We start from the raw sequence: 19,289 nt of genomic DNA, 5'->3' as shown, positions 1-19,289 counted from the left end.
TTAGAATAAAATAATTCTTGGCATAATGTCCCACCTAAAGAAAGCCTAATTGGTGGCGAAAAAAACAAGATATATTTCATTTCATTGCGATAAGTAATAATAAAGTTATAGACGAATGAATGGAAGGAGCGCTGAAAGGTGAAAATTGCTCTGGTGTTCAAGGGGTAAAACCCCTCAGTGGTGAAGTGGTTAATGTGAGTGCTACAGAGAGATTAAATGTCAGCTGTAACTGATGTACACACTTAAAAAAATAAGTTCAAGAATTAAATTAAAGAAAAAAATAGCAGAAAAAAAAGTCCTGTTAACCTGTCTCTCCCATAATGCAGGTGGTATAGTTGCAATTAGAGCTGGGACAAGGTCCTCCAGCACCCAAGGCTGAGACACCAAAGTGCGCCCCAGTCCATCCCTCCCACCCCAGCTGTCACACACTAATTGCTCTTAGAGTAAGAAGTGCCCCCAGGGCCACCAACCCCTCCAACACCTTAAAGGACAACTGAAGCAAGAGGAATATAGAGGCTGCCATATTAATTTCCTTTTAAGCAATACCAGTTGCCTGGCCGCCCTGCTGATCTATTTGGCTGCAGTAGATTTTTGAATAACACCAGAAAGCATGTAGCTGATCTTGTCAGAGCTGACAATAATGTCAGAAACACCTGGGGCTTGATTCACAAAAGAGTGGTAACTGATAGCACGGCCGTTTTCGCGCAAATTTTCACGTTTCGCGAAATTTCACGCAAAACGAAGTTTTTGCACGCAAACACGGATTTTCACGCGCAAACACTATCGGTTTTGTGCGAAAAAATTATTGCGTTTGCGTGCGAAAACTTTATCATTTCGCGCAAAAATTTGTGATAGTGCAAAACGTGAAAATTCATGCGAAAACGGCCGTGCTATCAGTTACCACTCTTTTGTGAATCAAGCCCTTGATCTGCTGCATGCTTGTTCAGGGGCTAAAAATAAAAGTATTAGAGGCAGAGGATCAACAGGGCAGGCAGACAACTGGTGTTACTTAAAAGGAAATAAATATGGCAGCCTCCATATCGCTCTCGCTTCAGTTGTCCTTTCATCTCTAGTTATCTGGCTTGCAGTCACTGCCATATATCCCCTTTTCTTATTTCTCTTTGCTTCAAACACAATAGGGGAATGATTGCTGAGTGAATTGTGTGTCCCGTACTACACTGCGCCCTGAGCCTGGAGCCTCTCTTGCCTCTGCCTCAGTCCGGCCCTGGTTGCAATCAACAGCTTAAAGAGACTCTGTAACGACAAAAAGATCCCCTGGGGGGTACTCACCTCGGGTGGGGGAAGCCTCAGGATCCTAATGAGGCTTCCCACGCCGTCCTCTGTCCCACGGAGGTCTCGCTGCAGCCCTCCGAACAGCCGGCGACTGTGCCGACTGTTCAATTCAATATTTACCTTTGCAGGCTCCAGCGGGGGCGCTGTGGCTGCTTTCGCTCCGAAGGAGGCGGAAATACCCGATCTCAGTCGGGTCCGCTCTACTGCGCAGGCGCCGGAGACTTGCGCCTGCGCAGTAGAGCGGACCCGACTGAGATCGGGTATTTCCGCCTCCTTCGGAGCGAAAGCAGCCAGAGCGCCTGCGCAGGAGCCTGCAAAGGTAAATATTACGTCACCGCTGTACGGAGGGCTACAGCGAGACCCCCGAGGGACGGCAGACGGCGTGGGAAGCCTCATTAGGATCCTGAGGCTTCCCCCATCCGAGGTGAGTACCCCCCATGGGACGTTTTAACGTTACAGATTCTCTTTAAATCAAATTTGATACAAAATAAAAGCATATTATTGACAATGATTGTAACAATATGCAGTATCATTTTTAAAGGGAATCTGAAGTGAAAATAAACTTATGATATAATAATTATTATTATTATTATTTATTGTATTTATAAAGCGCCAACATATTACGCAGCGCTGCACAATAGATAAATGGGTTAACATACAGGTAGAACATACGGAAACTCACAACAAAACAAGATCATGCAAATGATTTGATGATATAATGATTTGTATGTGTAGTACTGCTAAGAAATAAAACATTATTAGCACAGATATGAGTCTCATATTGTTTCCAGTACAGGAAGAGTTAAGAAACTTCAGTTGTTATCTATGCAAAAGAGATTCTGTGAGCTGTGACTTTCTAAAGTTGTGGACAGCACTGTCTTTTGAAGCACTTATCTCAACTGTCTCTCATTGTTTCTTTGTTTATGTTTTTTCTGCAGAGAAACGTTCAAATGGACAGTAGCCTGCTCTGTGAAATCTTTTAAAATGCCGAGTGTGTTGTGGAAACTGCAATTATTAGAGAATGATGCAATGAGGCAAAAAAAAAAAAAAAGCTATATACCTAAAATTAAAAATATGACATTATTTTGTTTTCTGCTAATGTTATTTTAATTATCCGTACTACAAAACGAATTCATTATATCATGAGGTTTTTTTCGCTTCAGTGTCACTTTATTAGTTTAAATTCTTTACATAAACTGGACATATATGCATGTCTAGTTTGTGCCTATGTGCAGCAAATATGACATACAGGTGCGTCCTGTCATTTCACGGCGAGGACGCCCACTGCTTGTTCGCGATCGCGAGAGAGCTGAAGGGAAACAAGCTCCCCTGAGCCAATTAAAGTACTAATAATGAATGAACATACCTCGAATCACAAGGTATGTTAATTCATTAACCACTTTGTCCTCCACTACAGTATATCTACGTCAGCTGTGGCACCCTCCAAGCCACAGCGACGTAGATATACTGACCTGGCTGCAGCCCTGCTGTGCACGATCGGGTGCGCTTCAGAGCGCACCCTCCGGCACTGTCAGCTGCAATACTAATTGGTGGAAGGGAACATGTTCCCTTTTGGCCAATTAGTATACCCTCCTCCCATGAATGATCGCTGCAGTAGTGAACTGCAGCGATCCTTCATCTGTCCCCCTCGGCACACAAACAGTTAAAAAAAATGCACAAGCAAGCAGCCACACTCACCTACCTCGGTCCTGCGACTGTCGTGAAGTCTGATCCTCCGATCACCCCTCTGAAGTCAGCCGCATATTGCCGGAAACCCGGGTCCCGGCTTGATGACGTCATCAAGCCGGGACCCGGCTATAACTGTTTGTGCGCCGAGGGGGCTGCCTAATGGGGGGGGGGGTGCATCTGGCTATAGATTATTAGGGGAAGGGGGGATATGTAAAGGGGGGGTGCATGCACACGGGGGGACATCTGAGTAACCAAGGGGAGGGGGGGGTTACAAATTTTGCACATCTGGGCACCTGGGGGGCCCATAACTTAATACTGGGGGCACATTTGACAATAATGGGGGGCAGCACTAATCTTGGGGGTACATCTGGCTATAATGGGGTAATCCTGATCCTGGGGACACATCTGGCTATAAAGAGGGGCACTATTCCTGGGGGTGCATCTGTCAATCGATTCTGGGGGTGGCAAACACAGGGGACACATCTGGCTATGCTGGGGGGGGGGGCTGATATTGGGGACACATCTGGCTATACTGGGGGGGGGGTGATACTGGGGACACATCTGGATATCTATACTGGGGCGACTTTAACTGGTTGCACAGATTTTAGGTCAATCGCACTTTTTATTTTTAAACAGAAATTGGTCAAAATTGAGAAATAATGCATTTTTTTTTATTTTTTCCCCCTTTTTCCCATTAAAATGCATAGAGAGGAACATTTTATTTGGGACCAAATACCCCCCAATGAAAGCTTAGTTTGTCTTGAAAAAAACGATATATAGATCATTTAAGTAGCACGAGTACAGATGAAGTTATTGGTGATTAAACAGGGACACCGCTAAAGCGTCAAAACTGCTCTGGTCAATAAGGGGAAAACAAGGTCTGGATGCGAAGTGGTTAAAGTGAAAGTAAAACTTGTAGTTTAAAAAATATATAAAAATATATGGAACGCTACTTGGGAACTTCCAGGAGAGTGTTTAGTGTCATCTAGTGGCCAAAAAGTATAATTAAATTAAAAAATAAATAAATGTAATTATTTGTAAAACCCCCACCCCTGTGCTTTCCAAACATAAACGCTTAAAGAAAAGTGACAATTTTATGGATTTGTAATTATTGATGGGTACAAAAAAATGACAGAAAAATACACCTTTATTTCCTAATAATTTACTGTTTCCATACATTGTACTGGGACATCATTTAAACGTTGTAATAACTGGGGCAAATGTGTGGGTTTTATTTACAGTAACATTGTTTGTTTTAAAACTATAGGGGTGGAATTGGAGAAATAGTGTATTTTTTTAAAAAAAATCTCTGTTTTTCCATACATAATGCATAAAAAATAAAGTAATTACTGAAAACAAGCATTGCCCACAATAAGCCTAATTTGTGTTGAAAAAAAAAAACAAGATTATAGATCATTTAGATGTGATAAGCAGTAACAAAGATATTGCCAAATAAATGGGAGGAGCGCTGACAGGGGAAAATGGCTCTTAGTGGTAAGGGTAAAATAGCCTGTGGTGTTAGTAGTTAATGCATGATGGGTATTTTTCATGTAGTAAGTAATGATATCTGAGCGTAGTGGATAGCAATCTCGCCTTGAAGTGTTGGGTTCCTGGTTTGAATACCAGCCAGGGCACTATCTGCATGGAGTTTGTATGTTCTCACCATGTCTATGTGGGTTTCCTCCGGGCACTCCAGTTTCCTCCCACATACCAAAATCATACGGATAAGTTAATTGGCTTCCCTCTAAATTGGCCCTAGACTACTATACATACATAGACATATGACTATGGTAGGGATAAGATTGTCAACCCCTCTGAGGGACAGTTAAATGATAAGGAAATGTACTTTGTTCAGCGCTGCGGAAGATATCGGTGCCATATAAATACTAAATAATAATCTCAGATACAGTAGCCTAAGGAACAATCACACCTAAAATGTGTTCACACTGAAAGGACTTCCAATGTAGTCTGGACATTAAAAAAAAATTCTATGTAACTGTAACTTACAAGCTGTAGGATGTCTCAACTTTGTACATGAGTTTGCTATTTACTGTTATTAACAAATTATACATGTGTAGTAAAGCATTTTTTATGCAGGCGGGAGGGAAGCAGATCACCCCTCTCCTCAGTCAACCCCTCTCTCTCTCTCTTTCTTCCTCTCTCTGTCTCCTTCCCAAATATTTAGCACGTGATGCTGCTGCTCAGATGTGTCACTTCAGGCCATAAAAGTGAAGGCAGAGAACAAAAGGCACAGAGGAGTATAAATCCCCAGCAGGGATATTCTCCTCACTCTGCTCTACTGTCAGGCACCAGGCAGCTCCTCCACTCATACACACAGAAAGAGAGGAAAAAACACTCACAGAGAGAGAGAGAGAGACAAAGAAAGTGGAACAAAGAGTCTGCTGCAGAATACAGTAGTTACTACCTCCTGCATACAACCTGTGTGCAGCTAGGAGAATGCATCTCCTCCTTATCCTGCCTGCATTGTGCCTCATAGGAGTACAAACAACACCTTTACCTCAGGAGAACTTGCTACACAGAATTCAGGTGAGTTACATACCTGCTCCTCTGCTTTGCATGGATTTAATTATGACACTTTATCCATATTCACCAACTATTATATAAAATCTCATTCATAATACTATTAAGAGCTGTCAAACAATATACATGTATTTATATCTAGGACTGGTACTGCATGCTATTTGCTGCGGGTAAACCAATAGTAATTCAGCTGCCTGGTAGTATAGTTTGATTTTGTGACGTGCTTTTCATGCTCCAATCACAGTGTGACTTCATTCAAGGTCCTCGTGCAGCAGAACCTTTTAGTAAGACCTGGCAGAGGGTGCCTGAGCCAAGCCTGTGTCATCTGGGGTGAATGTGTGCCTGCAGCCAATGCTGCCACGCTTGGCCATGAATTCCATCATTCTTGAATTATACTTGACTCGTTTATTGATGTTGCCATTCAAACAGATGGCCTTGCTGTAAACCACAGTGATCCTCTGAAAGCATCCATGCCGGGTACCATCTGATTGTACCATTCATACCTTGTGTTATTAATCAAAGGACACCTGACGCAAGAGGGATATGGACCTGCCATATTTATCTCCTTTTAAAGGGACTATGAACAACAAAACAAAATGCCAAACTGAACTTACCTGGGGCTTCCTCTAGCCCCCCATAGCCCGTGAGGTTCCTCTGGGCTCCTTCCATTCGACCGTTGGCAGCTCTGTTCATTCTTTCAAGAACCGCGCATGCGCAGAACGCTTAAGGTGATGGGCGCGCGAGCAAGACAGGCATGCAGACAGGCCAAGCATGTGCAGTTGTGCATGACTTAAGCCGAAGTCACACGATAACGATGCTGCCAGCGGTCAAACGGAGGGAGCCCAGAGAAAGCTGAGGGACCTCATGAGTTGGAGGAAGACCCAGGTAAGTTCAGCTTGTCATTTTGTTCTTATGTTCAAGGACCCTTTCAACTATACCAGTTGCCTGGCAGTCCTGCTTATTTTTTATTCATCACAGACCTAAAACAAGCATGTGGCTAATCTAGTCAGACTTTAGTCAGAAACATCTGATTTGCATGCTTGTCAGGGTCTATGGCTAAGAGTATTAGAGGCAGAGGAGCAGCAGGACAGCCAGGCAATGTGCATTGTTTAAAAACAAATGTCAGCCTCCATATCACTTTCACGTCAGGTGGGCTTTAACTCAAAGAAATCAGTGTGAAGAACATGGAAATGGTTTGCTAAATGCATGTTTATCATAGCAACATATACAGTATAGTTCTGTAAGATAGGCACGGGATCTCTATAATCACAATCCTTATATAGATTGGATTGTCTTTCAGCCAAGACTCATGTCAGTTATCTGCAAATATTCCCTGAGGGGCATGGTTGAATTCTTCAAATCTGTACTAAAGGCTCAGTAAAACTAGTGATTACATGAGAAAAACTAATTTTATATAAGATTGCCTAGAGTTTGATACGCTTGCTTCATTAATTATGCTGTCACTCTTGTAGTGGAAATTAATAATGAAGGTTTATGACACAGCTTGCAGACTCTTGCACCTTTGAAGAATGCGCTGCGGGCCCCTGGCAATCCAGGGGTGATGATTTTCTGATTGGATGAGTGTGACAGCCACAGGATGACTCTGGCAGACCCTGTTTGTATAATGGGTGTTGTGTTTCTGTGCTGTCAGCTGCCTGGGATTTGGAATCTGCAGGCTGGCGTTTTTTGTATATCAGCGCTAAGCACAGTGTATTGACTGACAGCTTTTCATAGACATACATGCACATAAAAAGCAGCAGTACACTTTCAAACCCCTTGCAATCATAGGAATTTAAGAAGTAATGCATTCAAGCAGATAATATATTTGTGACATCATATTCAGCTCTGTGACATACTATCTGGCATTGAAGAAGACTTTACAAGGCGTCAAAAGGGGGCTTAAAGTGGACCGGTGCTGGAAGAACCTCTCTTGTTCTAAAGCTACAGATTGCCCAGCAAGTATTAGAGGGATCTTAGCAGCTCTTGGTTTCAAATAGCTGAACGGGCCTGCCATGTTTGATAAGTTAAACCAACACCCCCTCCCCGATCCATTTTCACTGCGATTTTCCAGGGTTGTTGTACAGTTCATCAAGTGTGACTTATCTTATCTGTTTGGAGAAAAGTGTCTCCCCTCCCCTCCTCTTCTCTGCCTAATGCTGAATGGGTTTGTTTGATATCAGCTTCTGGGCAATTAAGTCTAATTAGAATAGTCCTTATTTGCATAAATTGCCTTCTATTTTCTGTGGCTTGGGGGGTGAGGAAGTAGAGGAGGTAGAAGAACAATGCCTGTAACTAACCCTTAAATGTAAAAAGATGAGGTAAAATAAAGGTTTTTTTTATTCATGAGACACATTTTTAGCATGCATATTTAATATGCTATTGAGCTGCCCTGGGAATTAAAAATGTTGCTCAGTTCCCTTTAATCCATGCCATGCACTGATGAGTATAAACCAGTCCGAAACTGTCTGTATGCATGTTGGATTAGTTTGGCTGTGTAATAAATAACAAGCTAACATATCATTGCATTCCAGCAGTTCTGGAGGTGTGTTTAGCTATCAGGGACAAAAAGGGATGATTTGCATATTCAACAGTGATGCATCGTGGGACACCTCAGAGTTCACTCCAACCTGAAAAATTATGTTTCAGTTGTCCAAAAAGAAACATGACAGTCTTTGAAATAAACCCAATTAAGTCTTAATAGGCCAAACATTAACCAGATCCTTTAGTGGCTGCAAAATGAGGCAGCAGCCCTGTTCTTTATTTTTGGGCTTGGGCTATTATCTTCCTCCAAGAGATGTGTGCTCTTTTTTTGCTTCTTCATGCATAGTTTATATTACAAACGACATCACTCTCCCACAATGCTCCTGGGAGCCAACCTTGAGCATCACTGCCTAGGCAAGCTCTACGGTTGCTCTTACTTATGGAACTAGTTTTGGCAAAAGAATATTGTTAGTATAATTTATACTGTGATGCACATATATAATAAAGGAACACTGTAGGGGGGTCGGGGGAAAATTAGTTGAAATTACCCGATGCTTCTAAGGGTCCCCCGCAGACATCCTGTGCCCGCGCAGCCACTCACCGATGCTCCGGTCCCGCCTCCGGTTCACTTCTGGAATTCCATACTTTAAAGTCTGAAAACCACTGCGCTTGCGTTGCCGTGTCCTCGCTCCCGCTGATGTCACCAGTAGTGTATTGCACAGGCCCAGTATGGTCTGTGCCTGTGCTGTACGCTCCTGGTGATATCAGCGTGAGCGAGGACCCGGCAACGCAGCCGCAGTGGTTTTCAGACTTTAAAGTCCCAGAAGTGAACCGGAGGCGGGGCCAGAGCATCGGTGAGTGGCTGCGCGGGCGCGGGCACAGGATGTCTGTGGCGGACCATTAGAAGCCCCAGGTAAGTTCAACTCATTTTCTGCAACCCCCTACAGTATTCCTTTAAACAGCTAACTGGTTTGCACTTAGTAGATTTTATTTGCTGGCACAGCTTCCACTTGTTAGTGGTAATGTGCATACAGTATTAGCAGTGTTTTGCATTTATACTTAGATCTATGGTAAATAAGTAGGGATGGTAAATGAGATGCAAATTACTCTGTGTTCATAAAGGGTTATGCAAAATTCTGTATGCAAATATATGCATCTTAAAAATGGACACTGATTGGACCATTTTCAAGCTGCATAAATCTGCATACAAAATTAGCATAATTCTGCATCAACTCATAGCTATAAATAAGTTTTCTACTTGGCAACGTAGTGTCTAGCAGGAACTCACTCATCTCTTTACATTACTATGCACATTTATTTACATGTATAGAAATTGTTTTACCCCAGAAATGTATAGATCAGTGTAGCCTTTTTTAGCTCCCCTTACTTCTTACCTCCACCATACATCCTCTAATGCTGTGAGCACGATGCAATTTCCTGTCCGATCAACGGGAATCAGATGATTATTTCCGACATGTCCGATCTGTTTCTGATTGAGAAAAGGATCGATTTTGCGAAGTTATCATCGGAAAATAGATCCCTTTATCGATCAGGAGCAGTTTGGACATGTACACATGCTACAACTTCCTGTCCGATCAGTCGACAATCAGATGCGAAATTGCATGGTGTGTTCCCAGCATTAGACTACAAGCCCAAATGGACACTGTCCTTCCTCCTATTTGTATCATAGAATTGTTATACTTATATAAAGAATGGTTATACTAAATAAAATTGTTTATTAGAGCCAATGGCCCATATGCAACTCAGTTTTTTTCTTAAGTTTTCTCCTGGGTGATAATGTTTCATCTTTTCTTTAAAATAACTTTTCAGCATTTCACAAATTGAAAAAAATACCGAAAGTAGTAAAAAAAAGTACTATCAAAATTATTTGGTGTATTTTCTTGCTTGCTGGGGGCTTAAAGGATACATCCGAGCATAATAAAAAAACAAGGTGGAGTAGATGCCGACCTGGCAAAGGGGACACTGAAGCTGCGGCAAAGGACAGATAGGCTGCCAGGGGCTGAAGGAAGCCTCAGGTAAGTAGATCTTGTTATTTATTTTGCTCAGATGTATCCTTTAAAAGGCATTTTATTAACAAGGTCTGAAAATATCAACTTGGAGAAAACTAAGGAGAAAAAGTGAATTGCATATGGGCCAATGAGTAACTATAGCCATCCATTCACACGAATCCATTCATTTTACATTGTATTGTCTCATAATCACTTAGCCGCATCCAGGGCTGTATGCCTTTGCCAAGTTTCTGTCTAAAACAAAGGCAGCTTTGGCTTTGTATCCCTGAACATCTTCAGTGGATAAAGCAAGACACATCAGTGGGTGGAGTTACAGAACAGTGTGCTGATAAAATAGGATGGGTGCATGAGCAGAACAAAAGTTATGCTTTTACAGTGCAGATGAACAAGCAAGACTGCCATTACTGATACACAGTCCAGCATGACTCTGCAACACCTTTATCACTCTTAAAGCAAACTCAGAATATAAAGGCTAGGCTCCCTCAAATACTCTCTGAATCACTGACCCAAAATAAAGATGCTGATCCAGATTGCGAGGATTCCCCGTCTCCCATAATGATAAACAATTTATGATAATAATCAAAAAAGTGCTAAGTACATTTAAAACACCATTATGTAACAATTAAGTGAAATAAAATAAAGTGTGCAATAACAAGAATAAATAGACAATAGTTTATATAGGTACGTACCTACAGTTCAATGATAAAGCCCCTGTCCCTGTTTCTGTGCATCCGTTGTGCCTGGCGCGCTTACGCGGCACACAGGCAGACTTCGGACAGAAGTGGAAGATGTTCCAGTGAAAATAACATGATGAAAAAAGTGCTTAGTTTTTAATAATTATGTATTTAGTCAGTGTTTGCCCATTGTAAACTTTTTCCACTCCCTTATTTATATTCTAAAATGTATCACATGGCGACTGCTGGCAGGTGATGTCTGTGGAAGGAGATGCTGTTTGCTTTTTTTGGCAGTCGGAAACAGCTGTTATTTCCCACAATGCAACAAGGCTCCCACAGTGTGATGTCAGCACCATGGTCCTGACATCACACTGTGGGAGGGGTTTCACCACAATATCAGCCATACAGAGCCCCCTGATGATCTGTTTGAGAAAAGGAAAACATTTCTCATGGCAAAGGGGGTATCAGCTACTGACTGGGATGAAGTTCAATCGTTGGCTACGGTTTCTGTTTAATGGGTTGGCCTTTAAATTGTTACATAGTGGTGTTTTAAATGTACTTAGTGCTTTTTTGATTATTACTATATATTGCTGATTGACTGCACTCAGTAACCTGGCTGATTGGGTGTGATTCGCGTAAGCGAAAACAAAGGTCAGCATGACAGCCAGACAGGATAGCTCCCATTGCAGGTTTCTGTAAAGCAAAGTGCTATTTGAAGAGCCCACTGCAACCAACCATCATTTCAATCAGTCTGATGAAGTCCTATAAGGGGTTACTGCACTTTTCCCATCAGCATTGCTCAGTGCACTGCCAGTGACAGCTAGATGTCAGCTACTGGAGCCACTGTGAGACCTGCCCAGATGGATTCTGTGTCCTTGTTCAAAGTTATTTCCGATCTTTTCAAATGTTTATCCTCTATATAAACAGGATCTGCAAACAGTGCACAGAGTGAATGTTCAGGCAGAGGAATAGAGAGGGAGAGATTAAATGAGGAAAGGGAATAAATTACAGAGAAACTGTACTTGTTAAAACGTGCTTCATATTTTACTCCTTATTGCCTGGCTGAGCACACTTATGCAACTTTATCTGACAAAGGATACAGGCAATTCACATTGTGCCTGAGACTTTGGTGGTGTTGCTATTTCCTGCAGAACAGAAACCGTACACTGTGGGCTGATGACTCCAGGTGCAAAGAAAACTGGAAAGCCCATTCCAGGAAATACATTTTTTTGTATTAATAGTAAGGAAATGGATTAGAAACTCTTGGGGGAAGGAGAGAAAATTGTATCTACAAATCATGAGGCCCCCTTTAATGTTCACAACTCTTCCCTTGCCTCCCCTGACTTTCACAGCCTGGGGGCCCGTATTACAATTGCCATACAACAAATGTGGCCATCAGGACCTTTATACCATAACATGTGTAGCCACAAAACCACCTGATCTAAAGTATTGGAGGGAGCGAAGGTTAGTAGTTGGGGCCCCCCACACCTTTGCCCCCCCCCCTGCAGTCGTAGGGGCTGCTCCCCTGTAGTTACGCCCCTGGCTGTCTGTGTCCTCTGTGAAATAGTCCCCATCTTGCTGGGACCCCCATGAAGCTTTGATGACTGTAGTATGAAAACTAGAAATCCTGGGACAGGAAATGATTGTTCCCAATACAAGCTAGTTGGGGATTCAAACCCTTTCTCTGCAACATAATGTTTTATTTGTCCCCTATGATGAATAGCGGAAAAGCCGCCACGTGTTCTGACAGTAAGGCGGCTGATTCCGCGTCTGACGCGGCGGTTTGTCCGCGTCAGCATACGTCTGGGTTGTCTGGAACTAATGGTGCACATGGGAAGGATGGCGTGGGGGCCGCCGCGTGTTCTGACGGTAAGGCGGCGGATTCCGCGTTCAGTGCGGCGGTTTCCCCGCAGCAACATGTGTCTGGGCTGTCTGGACCTAGTAGTGCACACAGATGGAGAGCTACGCGCGCGCGCTGCAAGACAAGCTCTTTATACCAATAGGAGGAAGATCAGCTGATCAGGCCGGTCAGCTGATCCCTGCTCAGTCAGTGATTGGTTGATGGGGGCTGGGCGGCGCTGTGGAGTGCTTTACTATATATATCTCCTGCTGTTCAGTTGCTGGTTGTCTGGCGTTGCGAATGCTTACGTGTTAGCACTCAGACCTTAGTCAGATCCTTCAGTGTGGTGGAACCAGGTGGACCTGGGAATCCACACTTAGCCAGTTACTGTATATCATCTGTGTTATTCTCTAGCATAGTTCCAGGGTGTTGAGATCACGGCCCTCACACCTCAGACTAGGAATACTGTATATCATCTGTGTTATTCTCTAGCATAGTTCCAGGGTGTTGAGATCACGGACCTCACACTTCAGACTAGGCCTTGTTCTGTTATCTGATATGACCTATAGCGTTCCTGACTATTCTTCTGATCTCTGATTTGGTATCTTGCATTTCTGATTCTCTGTTGCCGACCCGGCCTGCCTGACCTTCTGGCTGTCACCCTCCCGCAGGGTGTCCAGCCTTTCCGCAGGGGTCCCCGGCTCTACAGAGGGGACACTGTTTCTTATCAGTCAGGGACTCCCTCTCCAGGTGTCCTTGACTGCAGTAGAGTCTTCTCTACTTATTGGACCACTTGCTACCCCGGTGTTCCAAAGGTTACTGTTGCACCAAAACACTTACTCTCTCAGGTGTCTAGAGGTTAGTCATATCTGATTATTGGCGATTCTGCAGATCCCCAATAATCAGGTATATCTGTATTCTTGGGGATACTGCAGATCGCCAAGAATCTGATTCTCTCTCTGGTTGCTGACACCTATCGTTACATCCCCGTCTCCATCATGCTTGATGAGATATTTTCACATCTTGTCTGGGCGGGAAGAAAAGAAAATGATGACAGAGAGGACAAAGAACAGCAATACAACATTTTCTGGACCTTTACCCCACTTATCCTAAATTAAAACTTAAGTGTACCCGAGACAAACCTGGGGTTAAGAAGTAGAGATGGCCCGAACGGTTTGCCGGTGAAAGGTTCCAGGCGAACTTCCGGGGGTTCGCGATCGCGGAGAACCGCAAACTTTACCGGAAGGTCGATTCGTCCCCATAGTGCACCATTAGGGTCAAGTTTGACCCTCTACATCACAGTCAGCAGGCACATTGTAGCCAATCAGGCTACATTCCCTCCTGGAGCCACTCCCCCCATTATAAAAGGCAGGCATCGCCGGCCATTTTACTCACTGTGCCTGGAGTAAATAGAGAAGGGACAGCTGCCTCAGACTCTCTCATAGGGAAAGATTAGTTAGGCTCTTGTAGGCTTCTTAGCTTGCTCCTTGCTGATTCTTATTGTTAAAATAGCACCCCACAACAGCTCTTTTGAGAGCTAATCTTGTTCTTGTGATCTATTTTTTTTTTCTGTGTGTACCACTGACACTTGTGTTGCATAGACAGCCTTGATAATTCATACTGTGTGTGCCACTGCCAGGCCCAACACTATGTGTGTGACAGGTGCACATTACCTATCACTGCATATACCTACCTGTTGTTCACAGTGCACCCACTTACCTACGTGAGTTGAGCACACGCAGTGTCACTGTGCCTGACCGCTACCTGTTTGTGTGTGAGACAGGTGCACATTGTAATACCCATGACTGCATATACCTACCTTCCTGTTGTTCACAGTGCACCCACCTACCTACGTGAGTTGAGCGTATGCAGTGTCACTGTGCCTGTCTGCTACCTGTCTGTGTGTGATGATAATAAGGTCGTTGCTTCATTGTGGACAGACCAAATTTGATCAGCTGGACAGTCACTGTTCTGTCATTCAGCTACCTCAGCCGGCGACCATATAGGCTGGAAAGCCGCCATCACCTGCACTCTCGTCATGGTGCGCACCAGTCCAGCAGGGCCATCACTACACAAACAGCTGTTTGCAGTCACTGCATACCTTTCACTGCATCTGTGACTGCACATTGTATTATACCTGGCAGTCAGTGCATACCTTTCACTTGAATGGATGGCAGACTTGCCCACCATAACAGATTCTCATTACAGGTAGTAAAGTCGATCAGTGTCATATACAGCAGGGCCTCGAAAGTGCTCCTGTATTGTTATTTTTGGTCACTACCTTGGGATGTGCATGCCATGCCTGCTGCCTTCCTTGGATATGTGGTGGTAGCCGTTTCTCAGCCTCCAACTCCAGACCGGAATCGAACCAGGATTCCCCGGCCATTACCCGTGGTCACAATGGCAGACTTGCCGTCCATAACAGATTCTCGTTAAAGGATTTAAAGTTGATTCATCTCATATACAGCAGGGCCTTGAAAGTCCTCCTGTATTGTAATTTTGGTCACTACTCGGGACGTGCATGCCATGCCTGCTGCCTTCCTTGGATGTGTGGTGGTGGTAGCCGTTTCTTAGGCTCCCACTCCGGACCAGAATCAAACCAGGATTCCCCGGCCATTACCAGTGGTCACTCACAATGGCAGACTTGCCCTCCATAAAAGATTCTCGTTGCAGGTACTGAACAGCAAGCAGAACAAGTATTTAAAAAAATAGATGTAAGCTTTAAAGGGAACCTTAACTGAACGGGGGGTAAAGCGTTTCACTTACCTGGGGCTATTACCAGCCCCCTGCAGCAGTCCTGTGCCCTCGGAGCCGCTCTGGAATCCTCCGGTCCCCCGCTGTCACTTAGTTTCGTTTTTGACGACTCACCAGTCGACCGGCTGCCATGCGTATTATTGGACGCATTCCCTAATGCAATTAGCGCTGTTGCGGACCGCAACGCATAAAAAGATACGCGTTGCCACATATCTACGCATGCAGAATGCGGCAACGCGGTCCGCAACAGCGCTAATTGCAGCAGGGAATGCGTCCAATAATACGCATGGCGGCCGGCCGACTGGTGAGTCGTCAAAAACGAAACTAAGTGACAGCGGGGGACCGGAGGATTCCAGAGCGGCTCCGAGGGCACAGGACTGCTGCAGGGGGCTGGTAATAGCCCCAGGTAAGTGAAACTCTTTACCCCCCGTTCAGTTAAGGTTCCCTTTAACAATGGTAGTGAAAGAACCATCGAAAGTTGATAAGGCAGTCAGACATTACCTGATATCACTGAGGAAGAGCAATCTCGCCATGGTGCGTACCAGTCCAGCACGGCTGTCACTACACAAATAGCTGTTTTGCGGTGCGTTACACAGTGAGTTTGGTGTGTCAGTGTGAAGCAGTACTCTAATTACACTCCCTGATTGATGTATACACATGCAAGATGTTTTAAAGCTTTAGGCCTGCAATTTAACATTCAATGTGATTTCTGCCCTTAAAACACTGCTTTGCGTCAAATCCAGATATTTCCCCGGAACTTTTGGCGTCCATCCCACTACGCCATGCCCCCTTCCAGGTGTTAGACCCCTTGAAACATCTTTTCCATCACTTTTGTGGCCAGCATAAATGTTTCTAATTTTCAAAGTTCGCCTCCCCATTGAAGTCTATTGCGGTTCGCGAAAGTTTGCGTGAATCGAACGTTTGGAAGGTTCGCAAACCCGGTTCTCGAACCAAAAATCGGAGGTTCGGGCCATCTCTATTAAGAAGCACATATTTACCTAAGAAGAGTGAAGACTCTGGATCCTGTGTTATACCAGTTAGGAAAACAAATGATGATGTCATGCACCACTGACTGATTCTACTCCATGTAAAATAAATGGCTAGGGAATCCTGCCAAGAGGCCTCACCAACTGAATGATTGTGTTGTGGGAGGAGAGATACAGTTCTCACACTGGTCTGGACAATGCAAGGTGATGCAAGAAGCTAGATAGAGATAGAGACCAGCAGGACTGACATCTCAGTGGATGGAATTTCTCTTAGGAAATTAAATAGAGATATGGATAGATTAACAGACCATTTTAGTGTTTAATGTGATTGAAAACTTATAATTTCCTGAGCAGCATTGCCTGAGGTCAGTGAGAGCTGTGCACTGATACAAGTGGAAGAATTTACAATAACACAGTGGAATTATTGCTTGTAAACATGCATGCTTGTGCTGACCAATCAAATGTGTTTGTTCCTTGTACCAAAAACATTAGTCAGCCCAATTTTTCGAGACAAATAGCAACTTGTTCAGAAAGTCCAGCCAATAATTCAATGATCAGTTCTTTCATGAGATGAACTGTTGTAGGACAGGACAAGTTGTTGTAGCCAATAGGTATTTCCTAGTTCCTAATTGGTAAGTGGAGAACTTATTCCTATTAAGACGAAAGTCATGTTAGCATGATCTGAGGACTGAAAGATCATTCTTTCCAGAGTTCTTTCTATGATCAGGCATGTGTAGATCAATCATATGTGTGCGCGCTAATGCATGGAGGAGAGCAGGGCAGAGCAAAGAGCTGTCTCCAGCCACCACTTGGTGTTGGAGAACACATAGCAGGTCACCAATAACATGACAGCATACTGACTTTTACGTGGGTGTAGATGGTTTGGGCTCACTGGAGAGGGCACACAGATTTAGTGTCCCATAGCAGTCTGCCCATAAGTTATTGTTTTGATTTTCGTAACTTTATGTCTACAGACTGGCAGCAGAAAACACACTCAACAAAAAGGTCAACCGGCCAGGTCAGACTGGGCTTGGTAAACGGTGCCCCTGCAAAGCAAATAATATAGCAGCTCCCATTCAGGAAAGCAAACGCACGTAGCCACCAGAGCTAGGCAGACTAGATAAGCTCTTTAGTCTCTCTGGTTTGTACTGTCATCTCTAGAGTCACCAAGAGTGATAAACTCTCTCCAACAACTTCACTGGGTCATTGCACAGTATGTATTTTAATGTGACACTAGAGAAAGCAGTATACATTATGTAACACCAATTGGGAATGAGTTTAATAGTTTATTTTGGGTCATTAAAATGCTGCATACTGAGCCATTACACACTCCAAATCAGCTAAACAAATAGAGACTGAAGAAGATGTTTTGCAAAGTGATACTAGAGGTGCTGGTTGTAAACTTTATGTAGCAGAGGCACAGTAGTAACATTAATGACTAGAAACTTGATATATGACTCTAGCGCTAAGGATTGTGCAAATATTCTGTTAAGTGATTGCTGAGTTCAATAAAAAGCATCAGTGCTCATAAACCAGCTAACTGTAATAATGACAAATGAAACATGACTGCTGTTAAGAGGCTGTATCCAAGCAATGCACATCTGGATCGCTTTACCTCTAGGAACCACTGTAGCTTTGATTTCCAGTTTGGCCAACAATTTTCTGCGGGGAAAAGGATTAGTGACCAAATAATGATAGATTTGTTTCAACACAATGGAAACTTTCCAGTGTAATGTTAGAAAATGTTTTTACTGCTGAGGATTTAGCAGTTATATGACCCAGTGCTTCAAAAATGCTATAATTAAAAACCTGGTACTTACCTTGGGAGGGGGAAACCTCTGGATCCTAATGAGGTTTCCCCTTGTCCTCCTCAGGCAGCCAATCCAGCGCTGGCACTCCTGAACCATCCATTAACAACAGGGCCGGATTTACCATAAGGCACTGTAGGCACGTGCCTGATGGTGCAAAGGCGGCTCACTCCCCTCCCCTTGTGCCTTCTTCCCTCCCTCCCTATGCAGAGTTCCGAGCAGAGTGTAAATGAGAGGTTACTCAATCAGCTCTTGGCATTCCACTGACCAGATCTCCCTTCAGTCGATGGCACCACTGGCTACATAATACTGAGGGTACCTCTGGCTACCTAATGCTAAGGGGCACCTGTAGCTACCTATGACAGGCAAGGGAAGTAAGGGAGAAGTGGCAGCTGGACCAGCCAGCACACTTGCGATGCAGTTTGGTGGAGGTTTGTAGGGTCAAGGAGGGCGAAGTCTAAGGTGCCAGGACACCTGTGCCTATAGGCTCCTGTGAGGTAAATCTGGGCCTGATTAACAATAACTGTGGCCTGTCTGAGCAGACAAACTAGTGGCTTCCCGCTAAGGCTCCGAACAACAAATAAGAATCGCAATGTGTGATCGCTGAAAAATTGTGAACCAGGTGTGTCAAACAGCAAGGCTTCTGCCTTTCTGTCTGCTAAAAAATCTTGACGTATTTGTGCAACATTTTAAAAGGTATTTATTGCTGATTTAAAACTGACATTTTCTGAATGTTCTCTTCCAAAAAAGCTGTGTTCCCCAACCCTGTCTTTTTCCACAGGCAGCTGAAAGCGGTGTATTCGCCACCTGTCAGCGTCCCCTTTTCACTGGCCTGACACTTGCTAGCACTCGGCACGGGCGGTGGACAGGCAACACCCCCATGGAGTTGCATCTGAGAATGGCTGTTGCTGTCCTCAGACATGACACAAACTTTTTTTTTACAGTCTGGTAACACCACTGTCTTTAGGAAAGGCATTGTACTGAACAAGACCACACATGGAAATACACCGTGGCACACAAAATAATGTGTAAAAAGTATACTTTTGGAAATTTGTAGTGAGAACAAGGTCTGAGTAATCCAGTCATTAGCAACATTTCCAGCTGAATAATCTCCTTGATAATAATATTTAATCCCTCATAGCAGCAACTAAATCCCATATCTTACCCTCCTGCACAAAGATAAACCAGTGCTT

At 43.9% G+C, this 19,289-nt stretch overlaps 1 protein-coding gene across 1 annotated transcript in view; it reads left to right on the top strand.

The window, feature by feature from the left end:
* The first annotated feature begins 5,293 nt into the window (after positions 1 to 5,293).
* The window catches only part of MMP11 (matrix metallopeptidase 11), an 85,702-nt gene continuing 71,706 nt past the window's right edge, over positions 5,294 to 19,289 (top strand). The window contains exon 1 of the mRNA XM_068271562.1: positions 5,294 to 5,529. Within this exon, the coding sequence (XP_068127663.1) occupies positions 5,440 to 5,529 (90 nt within the window). The 5' untranslated portion in view covers positions 5,294 to 5,439. The remainder of the gene's footprint in view (positions 5,530 to 19,289) is intronic.

This window comes from Hyperolius riggenbachi, chromosome 1 (genome assembly GCF_040937935.1).
Source record: "Hyperolius riggenbachi isolate aHypRig1 chromosome 1, aHypRig1.pri, whole genome shotgun sequence".
NCBI lineage: Eukaryota > Metazoa > Chordata > Amphibia > Anura > Hyperoliidae > Hyperolius > Hyperolius riggenbachi.
This window is presented reverse-complemented; position numbering and strand designations above follow the sequence as displayed.